Here is a 21,681-nt window from a genome sequence, read left to right on the forward strand (position 1 = left end):
CCCACTCTAACCTCTTTTTTTTTTTTTTTTTTTTTCTTTCCTTCCCCTCCCCCATGGGTTTCTGTTATGTTTCTCAGGATCCACATAAGAGTGAAACCATATGGTACCTGTCTTTCTCTGTATGGCTTATTTCACTTAGCATCACACTCTCCAGTTCCATCCATGTTGCTACAAAAGGCCATATTTCATTTTTTCTCATTGCCACGTAGTATTCCATTGTGTATATAAACCACAATTTCTTTATCCATTCATCAGTTGATGGACATTTAGGCTCTTTCCATAATTTGGCTATTGTTGAGAGTGCCGCTATAAACATTGGGGTACAGGTGCCCCTATGCATCAGTACTCCTGTATCCCTTGGATAAATTCCTAGCAGTGCTATTGCTGGGTCATAGGGTAGGTCTATTTTTAATTTTCTGAGGAACCTCCACACTGCTTTCCAGAGCGGCTGCACCAATTTGCATTCCCACCAACAGTGCAAGAGGGTTCCTGTTTCTCCACATCCTCTCCAGCATCTATAGTCTCCTGATTTCTTCATTTTGGCCACTCTGACTGGCGTGAGGTGGTATCTGAGTGTGGTTTTGATTTGTATTTCCCTGATAAGGAGCGACGTTGAGCATCTTTTCATGTGCCTGTTGGCCATCCGGATGTCTTCTTTAGAGAAGTGTCTATTCATGTTTTCTGCCCATTTCTTCACTGGGTTATTTGTTTTTCGGGTGTGGAGTTTGATGAGCTCTTTATAGATTTTGGATACTAGCCCTTTGTCCGATGTGTCATTTGCAAATATCTTTTCCCATTCCGTTGGTTGCCTTTTAGTTTTGTTGGTTGTTTCCTTTGCTGTGCAGAAGCTTTTTATCTTCATAAGGTCCCAGTAATTCACTTTTGCTTTTAATTCCCTTGCCTTTGGGGATGTGCCGAGTAAGAGATTGCTACGGCTGAGGTCAGAGAGGTCTTTTCCTGCTTTCTCCTCTAAGGTTTTGATGGTTTCCTGTCTCACATTCAGGTCCTTTATCCATTTTGAGTTTATTTTTGTGAATGGTGTGAGAAAGTGGTCTAGTTTCAACCTTCTGCATGTTGCTGTCCAGTTCTCCCAGCACCATTTGTTAAAGAGACTGTCTTTTTTCCATTGGATGTTCTTTCCTGCTTTGTCAAAGATGAGTTGGCCATACGTTTGTGGGTCTAGTTCTGGGGTTTCTATTCTATTCCATTGGTCTATGTGTCTGTTTTTATGCCAATACCATGCTGTCTTGATGATGACAGCTTTGTAGTAGAGGCTAACGTCTGGGATTGTGATGCCTCCTGCTTTGGTCTTCTTCTTCAAAATGACTTTGGCTATTCGGGGCCTTTTGTGGTTCCATATGAATTTTAGGATTGCTTGTTCTAGTTTCGAGAAGAATGCTGGTGCAATTTTGATTGGGATTGCATTGAATGTGTAGATAGCTTTGGGTAGTATTGACATTTTGACAATATTTATTCTTCCAATCCATGAGCATGGAATGTCTTTCCATTTCTTTATATCTTCTTCAATTACCTGCATAAGCTTTCTATAGTTTTCAGCATACAGATCTTTTACATCTTTGGTTAGATTTATTCCTAGGTATTTTATGCTTCTTGGTGCAATTGTGAATGGGATCAGTTTCTTCATTTGTCTTTCTGTTGCTTCATTGTTAGTGTATAAGAATGCAACTGATTTCTGCACATTGATTTTGTATCCTGCAACTTTGCTGAATTCATGTATCAGTTCTAGCAGACTTTTGGTGGAGTCTATCGGATTTTCCATGTATAATATCATGTCATCTGCAAAAAGCGAAAAGCTTGACTCATATAATGGAAAAGAAGGCACAATTTGAAATTTTTTTTAAAACCAACATATTAATCATTTCATAGCAATGAGAATCGCACCTCAAACCAGAGTGTTAGGAAGTCTTGGGTTCTTCATTAAAACTACTCTTTCTTAACTAAATAACCTAGGAGAAGTTAGGAAAAGTTAAGGGTGAGAGACATAAGGGCCCTGGGAGGAAGGACCCAGAAGATCAGAGATGGGAGATGGACTTGGGAAGTTTAGGTTGTGTATAAATGAGATAAATTATAAAACTTAGAAATTCATATCTCATAAATGAAAAAGAGTTGATTCATGCCATTGGTTGGTATTTACCAAGGGTTTACTCTCTCTCAGTCCCTTGATAAAGTGTGTGAATTTAAAAACATTTTGTGAGTTGTGATACCCAGATGGAAACTTGGACATCATGCATTTCAAAGTGCTTAAAAATATTTCCCCCAGTATACTGTTTTTAATAAGAAACCTGTGAGAAGTCCTACAGAATCACAAATAAATTCCTTTTCCAAACCTTTGCTGAGAAGTAAAAACTGATTGATTTTTATGACTGTAAGCCATTGTGCCTTTGTACTATTTACTAATGTGGAAAACTCCCTCTTGTCTTTATAAGATGTTTTCATGGGGGTGGGAATCCTTTGTGCTTTTCTAACTGGCTCTTGTTTTTCTTAATCCTGTTTCCTTAGCCCCTACCATTGAGTTTGAAGAAGCTGCATATCAAGTCCGTGAACCCTCAGGGCCAGATGCCATAGCCATCCTGAACATCAAGGTGATCCGAAGAGGGGATCAGAACAGGACATCCAAGATCCGCTGTAGCACACGCGATGGGTCTGCCCAGTCTGGGGTGGATTATTACCCCAAGAGTCGAGTCTTGAAGTTCAGTCCCGGTAATTGAATGCCAATCCCAGTCTGTGAGTTTTACATAGTAGAGAGGCAAATATCTTGTATTTGAAGAAAGGGATGAGCAGAAAAATAAAAGAGGAAAACAGTAGTGCTGATTAATCATGAAGTATTTATTAAGCACACATTTGATATTATAGGAATCTTTCTTAAAAAATGGCATTTTTCTAAAAAAGAAAAAAGGAGATCCCTTACTTCAGAACATCCTTGGCATTTTGGCTCATTTAAAAGGATTTTGTTGTTATTGTTAGCCTATGATTTGGTTGAGTAACAGATGCAGTTGATTTTAAAAGAATAAACATGACTGCCATGATCCAACAAATATTGATACAAACCAGTGTGCTGGGACCTTCAGAGATTACTAAAATCCAGAAGGCACAGTCTCTGTGCTCCAGTGGTTTAACATCTGCTAAGAGACAGGATATCCTGTTATGAGATTTCTAAAAAAGGTTTATTGTATAGAGAGAACTATGGAAATGAGTCAGGGAAGAGAGAGAGATGGGATTCAGGTCACAGCTGGCTGTTTAACTATTTGATATAGTTGGAGATGGAGAAGGAGTTGAATTATATGCTAGATTTTGTCACAGAACTTTCTGGAGCAACATAAGGTAAAAAGACTGGTGCAGATCCTAGAGCCATTTGCAATGTAGCCAGAAGTGGGCAACAGTGGTAGATGTCCTTTTCAGAGATGTCTTGGCCAGTGGGGGGAAGAAGTGACTCCCTCAGAAATGAAGGGGGAGGAGTCTCTGATGTCTCTCATTCCACTGGAGTTTTTTAAGGGCTTTTCGCTTTATCCCATGTACATCTGGTTAGTGTTTGCTGGAAACGTAGATGCCCTTCCTCCACCTCCATACAAGGACTATTCTTCCACGTGTCTTTACTTTTTCCTTTTCTGCATAAGGATCTGGTAGAAAGATAGGTCTTGGGAATAACCTAACCCAGGAATTTACAGGAGAGGAAGAAGGGAGCCTTAACCACAACCAGGGAGATTTTCACCCTCAGAGAATCAGTTTATAGGAAAGGAAGGGAGTTTCTAAGGCTCTCACCCTCCTCGTTCCAGGCTGCCAAACCTTTATGTTATTGTCTTTGCGGGGATGGCCTGGTAGGAAGCCCTTGAGGTACTGCTTCTCAGGACAGCTTTGAAGGATGTCTTGTGTGCAAGCCCTCACTGCCACGCAGGATCCCATGCCTAAGTGTAAAGGGGAAAGAAAAATTAAGCAAAAAATCCTCATAACCAGGGTGGAGTGTATTTTGGATCATAGATTTTTATTACTACCAGCTAGTGTCAGACAGGGGCCATTAATTCTCATATGGCATTGAATAGTAAATCTGCAATACTGAGCCTCTACCACAGGTGGAATTTGGTCTATAAAATAGATTTCTCACTTGAGATGAGAATAAAGTGATTAGCAACCACTGTATTTATAGAAAACCTCTAAAAGGAAAGGGCGTTGTTTAACAGGAAGTCTCAGCAGTGCCAACCTGCACTTAGTGAGGTCACCTAATGAGAACCTTTGCTCTCTTTTTGTTCTGTGCTTGGTGAAGGTGTGGATCATATCTTTTTCAAAGTCGAGATCCTGTCCAATGAAGACCGGGAATGGCATGAATCTTTCTCCCTAGTCCTTGGCCCAGATGACCCAGTGGAAGCAGTTCTTGGTGATGTGACCACTGCCACAGTGACAATCCTAGACCAGGAAGCAGCAGGGAGTCTCATATTGCCAGCGCCACCCATTGTGAGTTGCTTGACCCAAAGGGATCACTACTTGTATGTCCTAGTGACTAGTAGCTGAGAACTTGGCAGAAGTAGGACTTCTGGTGCTATACTTCTTCATTTTTCTAACACAGTAGTTCTCAACCAGGAGCCGTCTTGTTCCTTCCTTCCCAAACCCCTTCCCTGCACCACCACCTCCACGGGACATTTGGCAATGTCTGATGACGCTTTTGGTTGCCACAACGGTCAATGGATGTCACACTAGGCGCTATTAGCATCTAATGGGTAGGAGCTAGGAATGCTGCTGTACATCCTGCAATGCACAGGACAGCCCCAACAACAAAGAAGTATTTGGCATAAATGTCAGTAGTGCCAAGGATGAGAAACCCTGTTCTGACAGAAGAGTGAGACCAAAACATGTTGATACCCTAGTGTGATAAACACAGAAAGTGCAATACAATTGATCTTCTCACGTCTTTGGTGGGACCTAGAAGAGTGGAGAAAAAAAATAATGCTACCCCGTATCTATTACCCTACATACTTGCCACACACATAGAGGTAAGTATTTGCAAAAGTGCAGTACCCGACTTCCCATGTTGGGGTGTATGCAATGAGCGCAACGACTTTACAATTAGGAGGAAAATGCCTGGAGGTTGCCAAGGGAAACTTAACCCATAATAATGAGGCAGTCAGAATAAGTCTTCTAGCCTCCCCTAGCTAGTCTTCTATAGTAGAAGGATCATTCCAAAATGTGTCTCTTATTCAACCATGGAAGAAATACACTCCCTTTATTTACTTTTGTTTTGCCAGATATACTACTGTGTATCATTAACAATTTAATGCAACTTAATTTATTGTATTTTTTAATGCAGCTTTAAACTAGTAACTGTTACTCATGATATAGCTTTAGTGACAGTGTGCATGAAAATAAAAGTATTTTCCACATGAGTGATAGAGCTCTGATTCAGGAATAAGATTAACCAGATACTAAAGATTTTTAGCTCAGGCAAAAGGAAGATCTTCTTCACCACTGATATGTAGTATCTTTTAGGGATGCCTGGCGAAGCACTGTGAAAGCTTCCGTTATATTTTAAAGAATCCCTAGCGGTTAAGGGATCTTGTGGATCTCTAGGGAGGGGACCCCTAGCTCTCTGAGCATCCCAACACCCAGCCCAGGCTGAAGCTTTGTTGCTCCTTTTCAGGTTGTTACACTTGCCGACTATGACCACGTAGAAGAGGTTACCAAGGAAGGAGTCAAGAAATCCCCCTCCCCAGGCTACCCACTGGTTTGTGTCACCCCCTGTGACTCTCATTTCCCCAAGTATGCTGTCATGAAGGAACGCTGCAGTGAGGCTGGCATCAACCAATCATCTGTGCAGTTCAGCTGGGAAGTAGCCACCCCCACTGATGGCAATGGGGCTCGCTCTCCCTTTGAGACCATCACTGACAACACACCATTTACCAGTGTCAACCACATGGTAGGTCTAGGGGTCTGGGCCTGGTTGCATAGGGAGAAAACTCGTGTCTCTGTTTGTCACCACAACTTTATCAAATTCCTTAAGGTCCTTGCATGGCATTTGGAATGAAATAAATGAATGAGCAGGTACACAGTATATACCCAGCTCTTTTAATTCTTATATATAAGAAGAGGTAATGTGGTATAATGGAAAGAGAACCACGCCAGTAATCAGACAACCTGTTTACTATTCTTGATTCTGCCTACTTTTAACTATGTGATGTTAAGAGGTTGCTTAACCTCCCCGAGTCTCCGTTTCCTGATCTGCAAAATAGTACTTCTTCCACTTAGCGACTTGACAAGGTCACTGACGAATCGGTTGTAAAAGTGATCTATAAATGGTAAAGTAAGTCAAAGATTCTAGGTAGGTACAGTTAATGATTACTTTTTTCCACATGTCTTCAATCGTTCAATAGGTGATAGAATAGAAACTCCTTAAGGACCTGGACCAAGGGTCCTACCACATTTTTATAGCCCAACATGCTCAGCACATTGATGGTGCTAGTAGAGACGGCACCGTTATTAAACAAAGAAGAGAATGTTTCCGAGGGATCAGCATTTTGCAAAATTGTAGGAGGACACGCAAAGAAGTTCACTATGCAGTTGCTGTCCTCAAGGAGGTGGGACCCCAGACCCACCACCAGAGAGCAATGAACAGTGAGTAAGGGTTTGCCCAACCTTAAGAAACAGCGCACTGCAGTGACAGCTCCTCACTCCAGTGACGTCATTCTCCCCAGAGACAGAACTGGAAGCAGTGGAGATACTCAGCATAGTACCTGGCACATAGTAAGCCCTCAACAATTTTTGATTGAAATTAATGCACTTAATAATTTTGGAGATCAGAGCTTTCTTTCAGACTGAATTTCTCTAGATTTTTTCCTATTCAGCTCTCAGTTTCTTCTCACTTCAGTAAGTGCTTCACGTACATGGGATAATAGTGGAGGAAAGGCACAGATAAATGGGGGGCCCTGGACAAAGCAGTCACTCATGTCCACTGTTTTTCACATAGCTTATTCAGAAAGGCCAATAGGTCAGGGTGCCTGGGTGGCTCCGTCGGTTAAGCATCCGACTTCAGCTCAGGTCATGATCCGGCAGTTGGTGAGTTCGAGCCCCGCATCAGGCTCTGTGTTGACAGCTCAGGGCCTGGAGCCTACTTCAGATTCTGTGTTTCCTCCTCTCTCTGCCCCTCCCATGCTCATACTCTGTCTCTCTCTGTCTCTCAATAATAATAAATAAACGTTAAAAAAAATTTTTAAAAAGGCCAATAGATCAATTCTTTTGCAACATAACCTAGCTAAACTACCTGATAAATTTTAAAAATTTAAATGGCAAGACTTAATAGCTTAGTGTTTTATTAAGTATCTAATTCTCTTTTCAAAACACCATGAAGGCAGTTTGGTCTGATTTGAGCCAAATATACATTTTTAACAGGTACCAAGTTTATAATTTTACTTTATGTTTCAGTTTTTCTTCTTGCAATGACTTGGTGACTAATACTTTTACCCCAGTTTCCTTTGCTTTATCTTTGTTTCTTCAATTATTTATTTAATACCATTGTATTGTGTGCATTTTTGTAAGATGCCTCAAATCCCTTCTGAACTAAGTCCATGTGTAAATAAATAAATAAGGCGTTGGCAGCTAATTAAAAAAATTTTAATGGAAAAATCCTCTTTAATTTTTAATGGACTTCAATGAAAATTGTTTTCATGGGTAGAATTTATAAGTTTGTATGATTGCTTTGTGGGAGGTCTATGGCACACAGAACTACTAATTAACTTTTCTTGTTATGTACTTCCCTGTGTGTATGCACACATTACCTAAAGAGTTGTGGTGACCCACGTTGCCTCTGCAGAGATTGAGTTAAGCATTCTTATGGCTTCTCTGCATCTGGGAACATGAAAGAATCTGTTGAAAGACCTCCAAAGGCCAGTAGGTTTCAGAGGACAAGTTCTCAATTTCCACCCTGCAGGTTATTGTAACCTTTGCAATGTGTGTGGTCATTAGGTGGGGCTGGGGGAGGGACCAGCAGTAGGAAAGAAAGAAAAATAAGAATTCCTGGGAAGGAAGCATCCCTCCTCTGTATCCTGACACCATGACCTCAGCAAAAGTGACTTCGAGACCAACCAGTCTTAATGGAAAGGTTGAAAATCAGCTGAGTGGTCCTTATGCTGAACCTAATATATAAAGAGACCAATACCATCACCGGTAACCTGTCATCTCTGGCCTCTTGCTCCACATCTATCTACTTAACACTGTCTGACATACTGCCTTAGGCTATAAGTACTTACTGCTCTGTCCCTAGTGACTGGCTCCTGGGAGAAAGTCACCAGTTTTGTGGCAAATGAATGAACAGATAAATAGATGAGTGGATAGTGGGATGGATAGACAGATAATGGGTGGTCTTCACAGATAACCCTGTACCAGAAACTGGTGATGTCATATCATCCAGAAGATACAGTGGAAGGAGCTGTTTAAGGAGTAAACACATGTCTGATGTACTTTTTGCTTCCCGGTAGGTCCTGGATAGCATTTACTTCAGCCGGAGGTTCCATGTGCGCTGTGTGGCAAAGGCTGTGGACAAGGTGGGCCATGTGGGGACCCCCTTAAGGAGCAACATTGTTACCATTGGAACAGACAGTGCAATCTGCCACACCCCAGTGGTAGCTGGGACAGCCAGAGGCTTCCAGGCTCAGTCCTTCATCGCAACCTTGAAATACTTGGACGTCAAGCACAAGGAACATCCGAACAGGTCAGGCAGGTGGTGCCTTCCACAATGAGAGGGCTATCCTTTTGTGTGTTTTCTGGGTGAGACAGATGAATGAGTGGTGTTCTGCAAAATAAGAATAGTGGAGGGGTGCCCGGATGGCTCAGCCGATTAAGTGTCCAACTTCGGCTCAGGTCGTGATCTCACTGTTTGTGAGTTTGAGCCCCATATGGCACTCTCTGCTGTCAGCACAGAGCCTGCTTCAGGCTCTGTCCCTCTCTCTCTCTCTCTCTCTCTCTTTCTCTCTCTCTCTCTCTGTCTCTCAAAAATGAATAAAAACATTTTTTAAAAATATATTAAAAAAAGAATAGTGGTGATAAAAGCTTCAGAAAAAATTCTTCATAGGCTCCCGAAAACTGGCCCCTTGCCTGTCTTCTTAGCCTCATGTCCCTCACCTTGTCATCCTCACCTGCCAGTCCACCCACAGAGAACCAAACTGAAACCAAATCGCCAGGGCTTCCAACTCTTTTATGTTGCGTGCCTCTGCCATGCTGTCACTCCTGACCGCAATTCTCCCAGCCCCCTTCCACTCAATGTAGTTAAATCCTACTGTCCTCCTCCACCTACCTCATGACATCCTTTGCAAGAACCATCATCTTCCCCAATTTAATTTGGAAGCTCCCCCTTAGAGCTCCACTGGCACCCATGCTATCCATACCTCTTTCAGACCATTATCACCCTTCATTCTCTGTCTGTCCCCACAGTAGACGGAGAGGGCACGGACCTTCTTTTTTTTTTTTTTGGTCCCTTCTGGCTGGGACAGTGCTTCTTGGCGCCTAAGAGACTCTTGCTAAATATCTAGTGAACAGAGTAATAATACTGTGTAAACTGAAAGTCACTGGGCACGTGTGCTTTTATTTTTTCCTGTGCTACCATGAGTTTGATGGAAATGGATACTTTCAGTTTTGCCTAGCAAAAAAAGAATTCATGCATATTATACATATTCATTAAACCTTGTGGTATTTATGTATGTGCCTTTATGAGCAACTAAGTTCAGAGAAAGGGGTTCATTTGCATGGAGAAAAAAAAAGATTTAAATATGGAGCCAAGAATATGCAAATTCTTTCTTTTTTCCAACCGAATAAGATTTACTTTTGTTGAAAAGCAGTAGCAGGAGTGCCCAGGGCACTACTGACCCCTTCCCAGCAAAAGAGACATCATGTTCATATTGCAAGGTAGCGATTCCTCTTAAAAATGTCTCTTGGGTTTTTGTTCCAAGAGACAAGCTGTAAAAAGTCAAAGGCACCCTCAATCAACACGCTGAAAATTTAAACTTGTACAATGAAAATAACGCAGCCCATAACTACAGTTCTGTTCTTTCACAGTCTTAACCAATATTTATTAAGCTCGTGTTTTAGTTAGGATTTTATACTACGTGCTCTGGAGAAACAAAAGACGTGAAGGAAATGATCCTTGTCCTCACTGTGGGGAGGCAAGATAAACAGAGTCTGAAAGCGTACAAGACATAGCAGCCAATATGAATAAGTTACAGACTTCCTGGTGCAAAGGCACCTATGTGCTGAGAAGTGATGAGGGGAGGGGTGCCTGGGTGCCTCAGTCAGTTAACAGCTCAGGTCATGATCTCATGGTTTGTGACTTCAAGCCCCACATCAGGCTCTTTGCACTGACAGTGTGGAGCCTTCCTGGGATTCAACCTCTTCCCCTCTCTGTCTGCCCCTCTCTCAAAGTAAATAAATAAACTTTAAAAAAGGAAAAATGTAGATGAGGGGAGAGCACACTGCAAACAGAGGCCAGTTAGGGCCGCCCTTGTTGCTGGAACTTGAAGGGACAGAGGGGAGAAAAGTCTCTTTTGGCTGGGGGGGACAGTAGCAGTAGTGGGGTATAACTATTTCTAAGATACTTTCCTGGGTAGGGATATCTACCTTAGAGTATAAAGAGCTCAGTTAGGTCTTTTGGCACAAATACTTTAAAAAATAGAAGTGTCCCAGACACTCACTGTGACAGAGAAGGGGAACAGCACCTCTATCAGTCATTCTGCTGTAGCACACAAGGAAACAAAGCTCCCATTTAAAGCAAAAGGAAGCTTTAAAGTCATTTGTGGTTGTGATATTATCTTTTCTTGTATATATAAAAAACAAAACAAAACAAAAAAACACCTGTGATTCTTGATTGCTATCAGTCCTGAGTCTGGAGGATTTCTTGATGGGGGGGCTGGGGTGGGGGTGGAGAACAACCCCACACATATATCATACCCTCATGTTCCTACACGGAAAGCTTCAAGAAAAAAAAAGGGTAAATTCACTGGTGAAGACAGATTGAGTTATGAGAAAGAAATGTACCATATTAACTGCTTAGAGCATGCACCTAAACACTATCTCCGCCGTTTTTTCCCTTAGAATCCACATTTCCGTGCAGATCCCGCACCAGGATGGAATGCTGCCCCTTATCTCCACCATGCCGCTGCACAACTTGCATTTTCTATTATCTGAGTCCATCTACAGACACCAGCACGTCTGCTCCAATCTCGTCACCACCCGTGACCTGAGAGGCATCTCAGGTGGGGGCTTTCCCATTCCAGCCCAGCACAGTGGCCCTTAGGGATAGAGCGAGGCGAACTCGGCTTTCGTGTCTCCCAGTCCTCAAAGTCTGCATGTTTAGTGGATTTCCTTCCTAGCAGACAACCAAACATAGGCAGCTCAGACAGTGAAGTGAATAGGGAAAAACAAGGACTTTGGAACCAAGCTGATTTAGGTTCGAATCCCTAATTCTACTACCTATACAACTAAACAGAAATAGCAGAACTTCCCCAAACCACTGTTTGCTTATCTGTGACATGAGGAAAACAATTGCTACCAATCAAGGTAAGGATTTAATCTGTTGACGGTTTTTAAAGCACCTGCCATGGTAAATGTTCGTTCTTTCCCTGCCCCACTGTTGAGCATGTTTGGATCTGTGCCCTGAAATCCCCTGATTGCAGCATCTTTAGAAAGCTAAAGTGCAGATGTCACATGTTATAGGATGGGCTCCCGGAGCAGGAGCTGAGATGAAATGTGGGGGTGCAAGATGTTCATTGGGGATCAGCATCTGTGAAGAGGAAGGAGAGGACGCAGAATTGGGCAGAGGGAGAAGTCAGACTGCAGTGCAGCCCTCCAGAAGCCCCCACCGCTTCAGGAACTCTTCCTACTTCCAGCCCCAGCTGACAGCCCTCTCTGAGGCACCTCAGTCACTGGATGCCAGAGCCCCCACAAGGGTGGCCGCAGGAGCCGCTGTGCCACTGACGCAAACCTGAAGGAGCTGACAGCCTGGGTGGCACATCCGGTGTCTACCATAGCAGACATTTTACTCTACAAAGGATCCTGTCCATTTCCATTTACCTTAGCGAGTGCGCATTAAATGCGTGTTTCCTCCCTTGACAACCGATGAATCATTTACCAGTATTTTAGAAGATAGAGAAGCATTCATACGCTCTTTCATATTCATTAAGCATCACTTTAGGTAGTGATGGTCTTTACACGGTAGAAATTAGTTGAGTATAAATTATTCGCAAGTCACTGAGCTACACATGAAAGTCTAACCGGTTCACGTGTGCAGCCACTGAAAGAAACATACACTGTTTATAGGCTGAAAGTTTGTACCTCTTCCCACTTAAACACAATTAAATTCAACACATGATAATTGAGATCCTACTCCTTTCAGGGCAGAGGACCAGGTGCTGGTGTCAAACATCCTAAGACGTTTCAGACATTCTAAGACTCTTTCAGAATATTATATTTGCTTTTAGTACTATAAAAAATTTGAATCTTGATATTCTAAAATTGTATCTGTGTTTAGCTCTCTACTGCATAAAGGTCTTCCTTAATTTAGAACACTGTGGTTGCTTGGCAGCATTTGATCCAATAATTTTTGCCCGTAGCAGGGAGGTTTAGTCAAGCATCATTAGCGAGCTATTTACTCATTAGCACAAAATTAAGATTTTTTTTTTCCTAAGAGTTCAGAAACCATAGCAGGGGAGGAGGTAGTCAGATGTTTGTCTGTTGGCTTTACATAAAAGCTATTTTTAAAAAATCAGTCTTAAAAAATAACAATTCATCAACAAATCATCCATGTAGTAAATCTGTTTCTTCAAGGGTTGATTGCAAAGCTTCAGTATGTATTCTTTTCCAAGACACACAGGGCCACTGAGCTCTGGCTCCATTTATGGTACCCTTTGCTCATCTTTTCTTCTGGGGTTCATGCAGCCTCTTAGAGGAGTCTATGAACTCAGTCACAGGTAACCCCCTAGCAACAGGTACTCTAGCTCCCCTCCCCTTCTCATGCAGTGTGTATTGGGAACCCTGGGTTGCTCCATTAATGGTCTCTGATAGAAGGTAAGGTATCTCAGTTTCTCAAGGACACATCCCTTCTCCCCACCCAGCTCCTGGGCAGCCAACGAGGGGCATGTCAACAGACTGACTTCTTGTTCCTTGTTCCTCCCTCCCCCACAGAGGCAGCGTTCCTGGACGATAAGGTCTATGACAGCACAGCCCTGGGACCTGGCTATGACCGCCCCTTCCAATTTGACCCCAGCGTCCGGGAGCCCAAGACCATCCAGCTCTACAAACACCTGAACCTGAAGAGCTGCGTCTGGACCTTTGATGCCTATTATGACATGACTGAGTTAATTGATGTCTGTGGGGGGTCTGTAACTGCCGACTTCCAGGTGGGTCCTCCAGGGGCTTATCCAAAGGCTGCAAGCACCTGGGTGCCATATGAAATTTTGTTTCTTCCTGAAGCACTTCTGTTAGCATGTTGCATCTGGTGCCCAGCCCCAGAACTGGGATAACCAAAGGAGTCTTTAGAAGTCCTTCAAATGAGACCTTAGCAGCATGATGGCTAGACAGAACCCTCGAAAGTCTTCTAAATCAATTAACTGGAAAATTAATGTGGAAAATGTTAAAATGAATGTGGAAAAACATTACTGTCTGGCACAGCCACTTATATAAAAATCTAATATTTGCTTCTCTCTATATATATATATAATATATAATATATAATATATAATATATAATATATAATAATATATATATCCATCCCCCTGGGTATATTTTGGAAGCCAAAAGGATTGACATTTCATGGTAAGGTTATTACGAAGTAGATGTTTTCTTTTCCGCATATGGAGAAATAAGTCAAAGTAAGGTGTACCTTTCCAGAAGACAGGGAAAACATAATGCTTTTTAAGCATTATGGAGAGAGAATTGTGTATAACACTTTGATTTCATTCCTAGTCCAAATCTGTGCAAAATTTACAACCCTTGCAAAAATGGACACATTCTTAATCGTTGTGGAACATTAGTGACAAAAGAAAATTTTAGCAAGAAGCCATAGTCATAGGAGGGCAGTTATATCAAAGAAATGCATCCTCATGGGAAATATGAATCTAAAGCAAATTCTACCTAATTATCAGCAGTTATCTCAATGAACTAAAAATTAACATTTGTTCTTCATTTCAAATCGGTTTAACCACACTGAAAGAGGGACTTCTGGAGGCACTGAGAGTAATCATTTTGAGGACGTGCCTTTGATTAAAATTTGGTTTATTTTGCACTATCTTTGTTTGGTTAGCTCTCATTTTATATACACTACTGCCCTCTACTGAGTGGAAAATTAAAGCATTCTTAAGTTCTCTGTTTCTGCAGTTACATGACCTATATTCACCTTCGAAATGCAAAACTAAGTGATTGGTTCCTCCTGACCTCTCAAAAATTAGTATTCTGTGTTCTCCGTGTTTTTACTTTAATCATGTTTTTGTATATTTTTGTTCAGAATATATCTAAAAATCTCAAAGGCTAAGATTTCTTGTTATATATGCCCCACTTCTTGAACCAACACAGAATATATGCACAGAAGTACTTCATTGCAGTCCGTTTCTTTAAAAATAGTTAAAACAGCTGGTGTATGGTAGAAAGAATGTAGACCAAGCCCTAGTTATAACCAAGCCCTAGTTCATATATTTTCTTGTCGTAACTTCTCTGAATCTCATCTGAAATTGTAACCAATCATCTCAACTGGGGAAAGAATCTTAGCACATTGCAGGTATATAGTAAATATTTGTCAAGGTTTGGATTTTTTTTAAGGATTAGTAAGTAATGTCATGAGGGATAAAGGATAGAAAACAGAAACAGAGAGGGAAAATTAATTTTTTCAATCAGCTAAAGAATTATTGAGGTTCTAATATCAATAATTTTAGCAAAGCCTGTATATTAAAAGGACAGAATATGGTGCGAGGCCCAGATAAAGTCTAGAAATTTCCTGAAGAAAACAGATTAAGCCATTTCAAAAGATAATTTTTTTATGGAATTAGCAGTCTTTTGAAAAACTTGTAATCAAATTTTAAATCCCTGACAACATTGAATATGAAAAAATATTCTAGAAAAATAAAATTTTTGTGTCCCAAACATTGATAAAACACTTGGCTCTTTTCCTAAATTGCCCATGGAAACACTTTACATTGTGCTTGAAAACAAAAGAAAAATCTAAGTTCCGTAGGGGATTATACGATTCCACCAATGATAAAAATAAAATTTTTTCAAACTAAGCTTTTTTTGTTATAAAAGAAATATGTGTTTATGGAGGAAAATATAAAATGAATAAACCAACTCTCCCATTCATACACACATACATGCAGTTAGCTTCTCCATGAAAGCTTCCGTTTATATTTTGTTATCTTTCCATCCAGTTTTTGTTCACTGCATAGTTAAATAAAAATGTTTGAGCCAAGTTAATAGCAGTAACAGGAATTCCCTTAGAAGAAATATTCTCTTGGAAGTATGATGCGTTGCCTTTTCAAAAGTATTTCCGTGAGGTATTATAGGAGATGGGAAATTGCCCAAACATACACAGCTCTGAACTGTGTGTTGGGAAGTTTCCTAGATATGATATCCAAATCCCATGACCTCATTTCCTGTTGCCAGAGATGTGAATAGACTTGGGCATCTTCCCAATTAGGGCTGATTCAGGCTTTCCTATAGGCCACTGGAAAATGTGGTCAGTGAGGGACTATGTACTGATCGTTGGGAATAACTATGTGCCTTTAAAATCTTGTCCAAGGCAACTGAACAGTGGAGGCACATCTCCTTCTCAGTCTTCAGAAATGTTTTTGTTCAAGTGTCACCCCCTCAGAAAAGCCCTCCCGGATCACCCTATAGAAAGAAGCATCCTGGACACTTCCTATCCCTTTCTTTATTTTTAAAATTTATGTATGTCTACTAGACTATAGGTTCCATAATGGCAGTGATTTGGGCTTTTTCCACTGCTGAGGAAGAAGCTTGGTCTGGTGCCTACATGCCCAGCACGGTTGTGGGTACTTGGTTATAATTACTGACTGCAGAAGTAACTAAATGAGTGAGGTAAAAATTGAACTGAGATGTAACCATATGCCTTTTCATCCCAGGGAAGAAATAACCCTCCGTGTGCACACCTTTTGCTTGGCAGGTGAGAGACTCTGCTCAGTCGTTCCTGACCGTGCACGTGCCTCTCTATGTGTCCTACATCTATGTGACAGCCCCCAGGGGCTGGGCTTCTTTGGAGCACCACACTGAAATGGAGTTTTCCTTCTTCTATGACACTGTTCTCTGGAGAACAGGTATACCCATTTACATCTTAACTACTCCTGTCTTATGCTTAAGTAAGACTAAAAGAAAATAATGAGTAGTTCCTTTTAATAAGAGCTCCGTTCTTCATCCCGTTGTCCTATATACAGTCCAAGTGGGCTGCTACTCTAGACCAAATGAATAAAGTGAGCCAGGTTGTTCTTGATATATTTTTCCATTTCAATGCATCTGATTCGAAGACGCTTTTGCTCCTTAAATGCCTTGAATTACACCATTTGTAACTAGGAACAAATGAACATGGTTATACTCCAGAAGGACACCTCTAAACCCCTAACAGACCGTATAGGACCCATCTGTCACCTGCCATCCTCTACTCTGGGTGTGAATTGAGTTTTTCATCCCTGCAGGCCCTCTAGTATCAGCATTCATGGACATGGTTATTTTCAGGAGCCACAGCCCCTCAGCTAAGAGTTCACACCGTACCCTTATCTCTCCCAAGACACCTTTTCCTGCTGCTATCACACGATACCCCAAAATTATCTCCCCTTCTGCTGCTCCTGTTCTCCCTCACCTGTAAATCTCTACAGGTGATTTACTCGACCGGGCACAGAGATACTAACCAGCTACAGGAGTTTTCTTTAGATAGGACCTCATCTCTAGTAATGGAAAGTACAGTCCTTTCTTCTGTTCAGTGCTTTCAACTCAAATCATTTGTCTTATATTTCTCATAGGAAAATAACTTCAGGAAGTTTTCACACTCTGGGTCAGATCATTTCTTGAGATTTGGGGTTCTTTTTAAATGTTATTTTCCCCATCCTTTGGTCGTCCTTTTGTTTTGATTCATACTGGACTCATTGGACATCATGATTGTAGTTACTCTTATTAAAGCCACAGTTCACTCATGTCATGCCATATATGGCTGGCCTTCTACATGCTAATCTTTAATCCTCCATGGATTTAATATTAAATGTAGCCACCAGGACATGGTTTATGGTTCTGTCAAGTCATGAAAGGTGTCCTTGTAAGAGCGCCTTTGTGGCTCAGTTGGTTAAACAACTGACTCTTGATCTCTGCTCAGCTCATGATCTCATGGTTCCTGAGTTTGAGTCCCATATCTGGCTCTGTGCTGACAGCGCAGAGCCTGCTTGGGATTCTGTCTCTCCCTCTCTCTGCACCTTCCCTGCTCACACACTCTTTCTCTCTCTCTCAAAATAAATACATAAACTTAAAACAAATAAAAGGTGTCCCCATAAGGAAAAGCAAACAGTATGAAGCAGATGCACTATAACCGCATGCTGCTGTCAAGTTGAGAGAAGTTTAAAGGCCAGTTGTTTTGAGCCATGGGCTGGGGCCCTGACTCTGGTCCAGGTGGCATTTTCAGGTATGAAGAGACTATGTCAAAGAGAATGGAACTATAACAACAACAACAACAACAACAACAACAACAACAACAACAGTGGAATGAACTGTCATACAGTTTTAATTGGCAAATGTGTCTAAATAGATTCTACGTTGCTATGAATATGTACATTTTTCTTACATTCAAATGACTGTGCAGCTCTTACTTAGAGGTGTCTCTGGGACAACTCACATATAGGATACTATGTGGGAGATCTCCAGGCCCTAACTTGGATGTTTTATGTATGATTGCCTGCCTAGGAATCCAGACAGACAGTGTGCTCTCTGCAAGGCTTCAGATAATAAGAATCTATATCCGAGAAGATGGCCGTCTTGTCATTGAATTCAAGACCCATGCCAAATTCAGAGGTAATATCAGTGCAGTTTTTCCAATTTTTTATTAAGAAACATTACAAACACAGACAAAAGGTAAAGGAATATAACAATGAAAAACCAAGTCAACAATTGTTAACGTTTTGCTATGTGTGTATGCACCCATACCCATATTTATGTACCACATTTGAAAACAAGCTGCAGACTTCTTGTCAAGTTACTCTAGATACTTTAGAAGCCTCTCCTGAGAACAAAGACATTCTCTTACACATCACAAGAGTATCAGTACATCAAGATATTTAAGATTGATCCAATAATAGCTAGTCTATATTCATATTTCCTTTCTTGTCCTACAAGTGTCTTTTCCATTTGTTTTTATATTGTTTTGTATTTATTTTATATCTGTTTATATAAAGGGAAAGTGGATCCAGTCAATATCCACATACATTCTAGTTGTTATATTTTTTCAGTCTCTCAATCTACAAGTCTCTCTACTTTTATTTATTCATGACAATGGATGACTACAGTTTGAAGGAGTAGAAGTATCCTGCTGAATAACCTTTATGATGTTTAAAATTGTTTCCTTCCACCAAGGACTTGAGTGGCTTTAAGTGTAGTTTTTTAAAATCTGAATTTGATATTTCTATTTATAAACTACCAGGACCTTTCTGCCTCTAAGAAACATGTATTTTGGAGTTGAAAGCTAAGTTTATTTGACATACATTGTCCCATAAAGACCCCTATTATTATGAATATACTTGGCACCATTTCTACAAGGTACATTTGTGTTGTTTATAAATATATATGACCATAATGACCATCATGAGTAGGATGATAGACTGGGGTGAGATGCCATGCTGTCCAGCCAGAGTGAAATACATTCTAAAGGGTTAGAAGGTAGGTATAACTGTCATTGTTTGATAAAAGTATATTCATTCAGTACTAAGGCTTTAGTAGAGGATTCACCTCAAGTACTATAAAACTCACAAATAAGTATGTATGTCTCCCCTTGAAATAGGACAGTTTGTGATGGAGCATCACACCCTCCCTGATGTGAAATCATTCATACTGACTCCAGACCATCTAGGAGGAATTGAATTTGACCTGCAGCTACTATGGAGTGCTCAGACTTTTGATTCTCCATATCAACTCTGGAGAGCCACAAGCTCTTATAACAGGTGAATACAGGATAGGGGTGTTCAAGGGTAGATCTAAAAATGGTCTCAGTCTCTTTCAGGAGCTTGGGAAATAGGGCTTCCCCCCACACCAAAGGTTGGATTTCTATTATAAGGTGGAGGGAATAGAAATAACCCTCCAACATGGGCCACCTGGGTGGCTCAGTTGGTTAAGTGTCTGACTTCAGCTCAGGTCATGATCTCACAGTTTATGAATTTGAACCCCTCATTGGGCTCTGTGCTGACAGCTCAGAGCCTGGAGCCTGCTTCAGATTCTGTGTCTCCCTCTCTCTCTGCCCCTTCCCCACTTGCACTCTGTCCCTCTCTCTCTCTCTCAAAAATAAACAAACATTAAAAAATTTTTTTAAGAAATAACCCTCCAAAAATAGAAAGAAACAAATTAAGTCAGATCAGCTTCTGCTATAAACCAGGAAGTGGTTACCCTTATTACAAGGACAAGACCAAGAAGGCTGCATATAATTTCTACTCACATCCTATAGCTAGAATTTTATTACATGACACATCTGCCTGCAAGGGAAACTGGGAAATTAAAATCATAGTGTAATAAAGAAATTTAAGTCACCACAACCCGTTCAAAATCCAGGATCTCTGACTATCAGGTCTAGATGTCACCCTTATGTCCAGTGTTGTATAAAATAAATAATAAGATTTATCTCTCTCCCACACCCAAGATAGAGGTGGAATAGGAATTGGTTAAATACAGCAAAATATCTTTTGTAAAGGGGAAGAATAGGAGAAACATAATTAAAACTATTATAAAAAACTATCCATAAAAAAGATAATGAGGCAACTGGGAGTCTGTCGTGAATATTATTATCCGTATTTTATAGATCATGAAATTAAGATCTATAAACAAGATGAAATTCTTGTTCCATCTTTATAGTTAAGAAGTGGCAGATTATCTTAAGAATCATTTTCAAAAAGATGTCATTAATTGTGAAATTTTGGTCTTCTATCAGGTATTTTTTAAAATAATGATTCCTTTGAAATCAATATATAATAATCTTCAAAGGCTGTGCTTTCCCCAAGCTCATGAGATTATGCACACACTTTGTCCTAATTTATAGACATGGAAACTGTCCTCTTTAAATCCTCTGCTAACTCCCCACTGCCTACTGGATGAAGTCCAAATTCTTTATTCAGAGCCCACACCCTCCCTTTTGCCTCATCTCAAACCCAACCTCCCAACCACATTAAATATCTCATCAACCCCTGAACCCACCAACCCAACCACACCTCCATACCCTTGTAATTCCCTCTGCCCTTCCTACTCTTTCTCTCTTGCAGACCTTGAACTCTTCTGAGCCCCAGGTCAAATACTCTCAAATACTGACCCCTCTGTGACATCTTTGCCGACTCTCCATCCAGTGCTAGAAGATCCTCCTCCCATTCCCTCTTTGTTCCATTTTCTACCATAACACAGTTCATTATATTAAATGCTCTAAGTAGAATCCTATTTTCCACTAGCTGGTGAGCTCCCCAAGGGTAAAGGCATACCTGATTGATCTTGAATCCCCAGAGCTACAGGTTTTACCACATGGTAGGTCCTGAATAAACATCCTTTAAGAGTTTAAGTTTGAGGTAAGGAGACAAAAATATTTGGATAAATGGCAAAGCATGGAACACCATCCAGCATTCTGCGCAATGTGCACTGTAAGAGGTAAGGAACACTGAGACTATAGCGGTTCAGGGAGGGTTAGGAAACTGTACAAATCTTCCTGGAGGAGGGTCACAGCTCGTGCTCCATGTTGCAATATGAGTAATGTCTAATTTTTTGAAAGGAGAGGAGAGGAACTTTAGAATTAAAGACCTGCATCTAGGGCTGTGTTTGGTATATACACAGGGATGGTGAGGAAACAGACCTAAATCATATTTAGGGATGGGAAAAGTAGGACTGTGGGTTTGGGAGGCCATGAAATCCTGCATTCATTTGTTCAACAAATATTTATTGAGCATTTGCTGTGTTTTGCAGAAGGTTCTAGCCACTTGGATACATCAGTGAACAATTTAAAGATCCTTGCACACAGCACTTACAGTAAAGTAAAAAGACATAAAAAGGTCGATAAATAAGTATAGTAGAGCATGTCAGAAGGTGGGGAGTGCTATGGAAAAATAAAAGATTTAGAGCAGGGTAAGGGGAATCAGGATGGGGAAGGGGACATTGTAATTTTAATTAAGATCTTCAAAGTAGCCCTCATCAAGAATGTACGCTTGAACAAATACATGAAGGAGATGAGGGAATTCGCTATGCAGATTACCAGGGAAAGAAGTTCCTGTTAGAGTTCCTGAATTGACAGCATTTCTAGCATCTTGGGGAATAGCAAGGAGGCTGGTGTGGCTGGAATGGAGTGAGCAAGGAGAAGGATGATAGGCAGTAAGGTCAAAAATGTAAGGGGATGGGGTAGGGCCACCATGTGGAGCCTTGTAGACCAGTGCATGGATTTTGACTTTTACCCCAGTGCATTGGGAGCCACAGCAG

The 21,681-nt window shown here is 40.9% G+C and overlaps 1 protein-coding gene across 1 annotated transcript in view; it reads left to right on the forward strand.

Annotated features, from left to right (window-relative positions):
- FRAS1 (Fraser extracellular matrix complex subunit 1) overlaps positions 1-21,681 on the forward strand; it is a 425,706-nt gene that overhangs the window by 385,397 nt on the left and 18,628 nt on the right. Inside the window, exons 61-69 of the mRNA XM_049632097.1 lie at positions 2,521-2,721; positions 4,280-4,467; positions 5,648-5,923; positions 8,478-8,710; positions 11,083-11,243; positions 13,171-13,385; positions 16,157-16,307; positions 17,935-18,042; positions 19,025-19,184. Coding sequence (XP_049488054.1) covers positions 2,521-2,721; positions 4,280-4,467; positions 5,648-5,923; positions 8,478-8,710; positions 11,083-11,243; positions 13,171-13,385; positions 16,157-16,307; positions 17,935-18,042; positions 19,025-19,184 — 1,693 coding nt within the window. The remainder of the gene's footprint in view (positions 1-2,520; positions 2,722-4,279; positions 4,468-5,647; positions 5,924-8,477; positions 8,711-11,082; positions 11,244-13,170; positions 13,386-16,156; positions 16,308-17,934; positions 18,043-19,024; positions 19,185-21,681) is intronic.

This window comes from Panthera uncia, chromosome B1 (genome assembly GCF_023721935.1).
Source record: "Panthera uncia isolate 11264 chromosome B1, Puncia_PCG_1.0, whole genome shotgun sequence".
Taxonomy (NCBI): domain Eukaryota; kingdom Metazoa; phylum Chordata; class Mammalia; order Carnivora; family Felidae; genus Panthera; species Panthera uncia.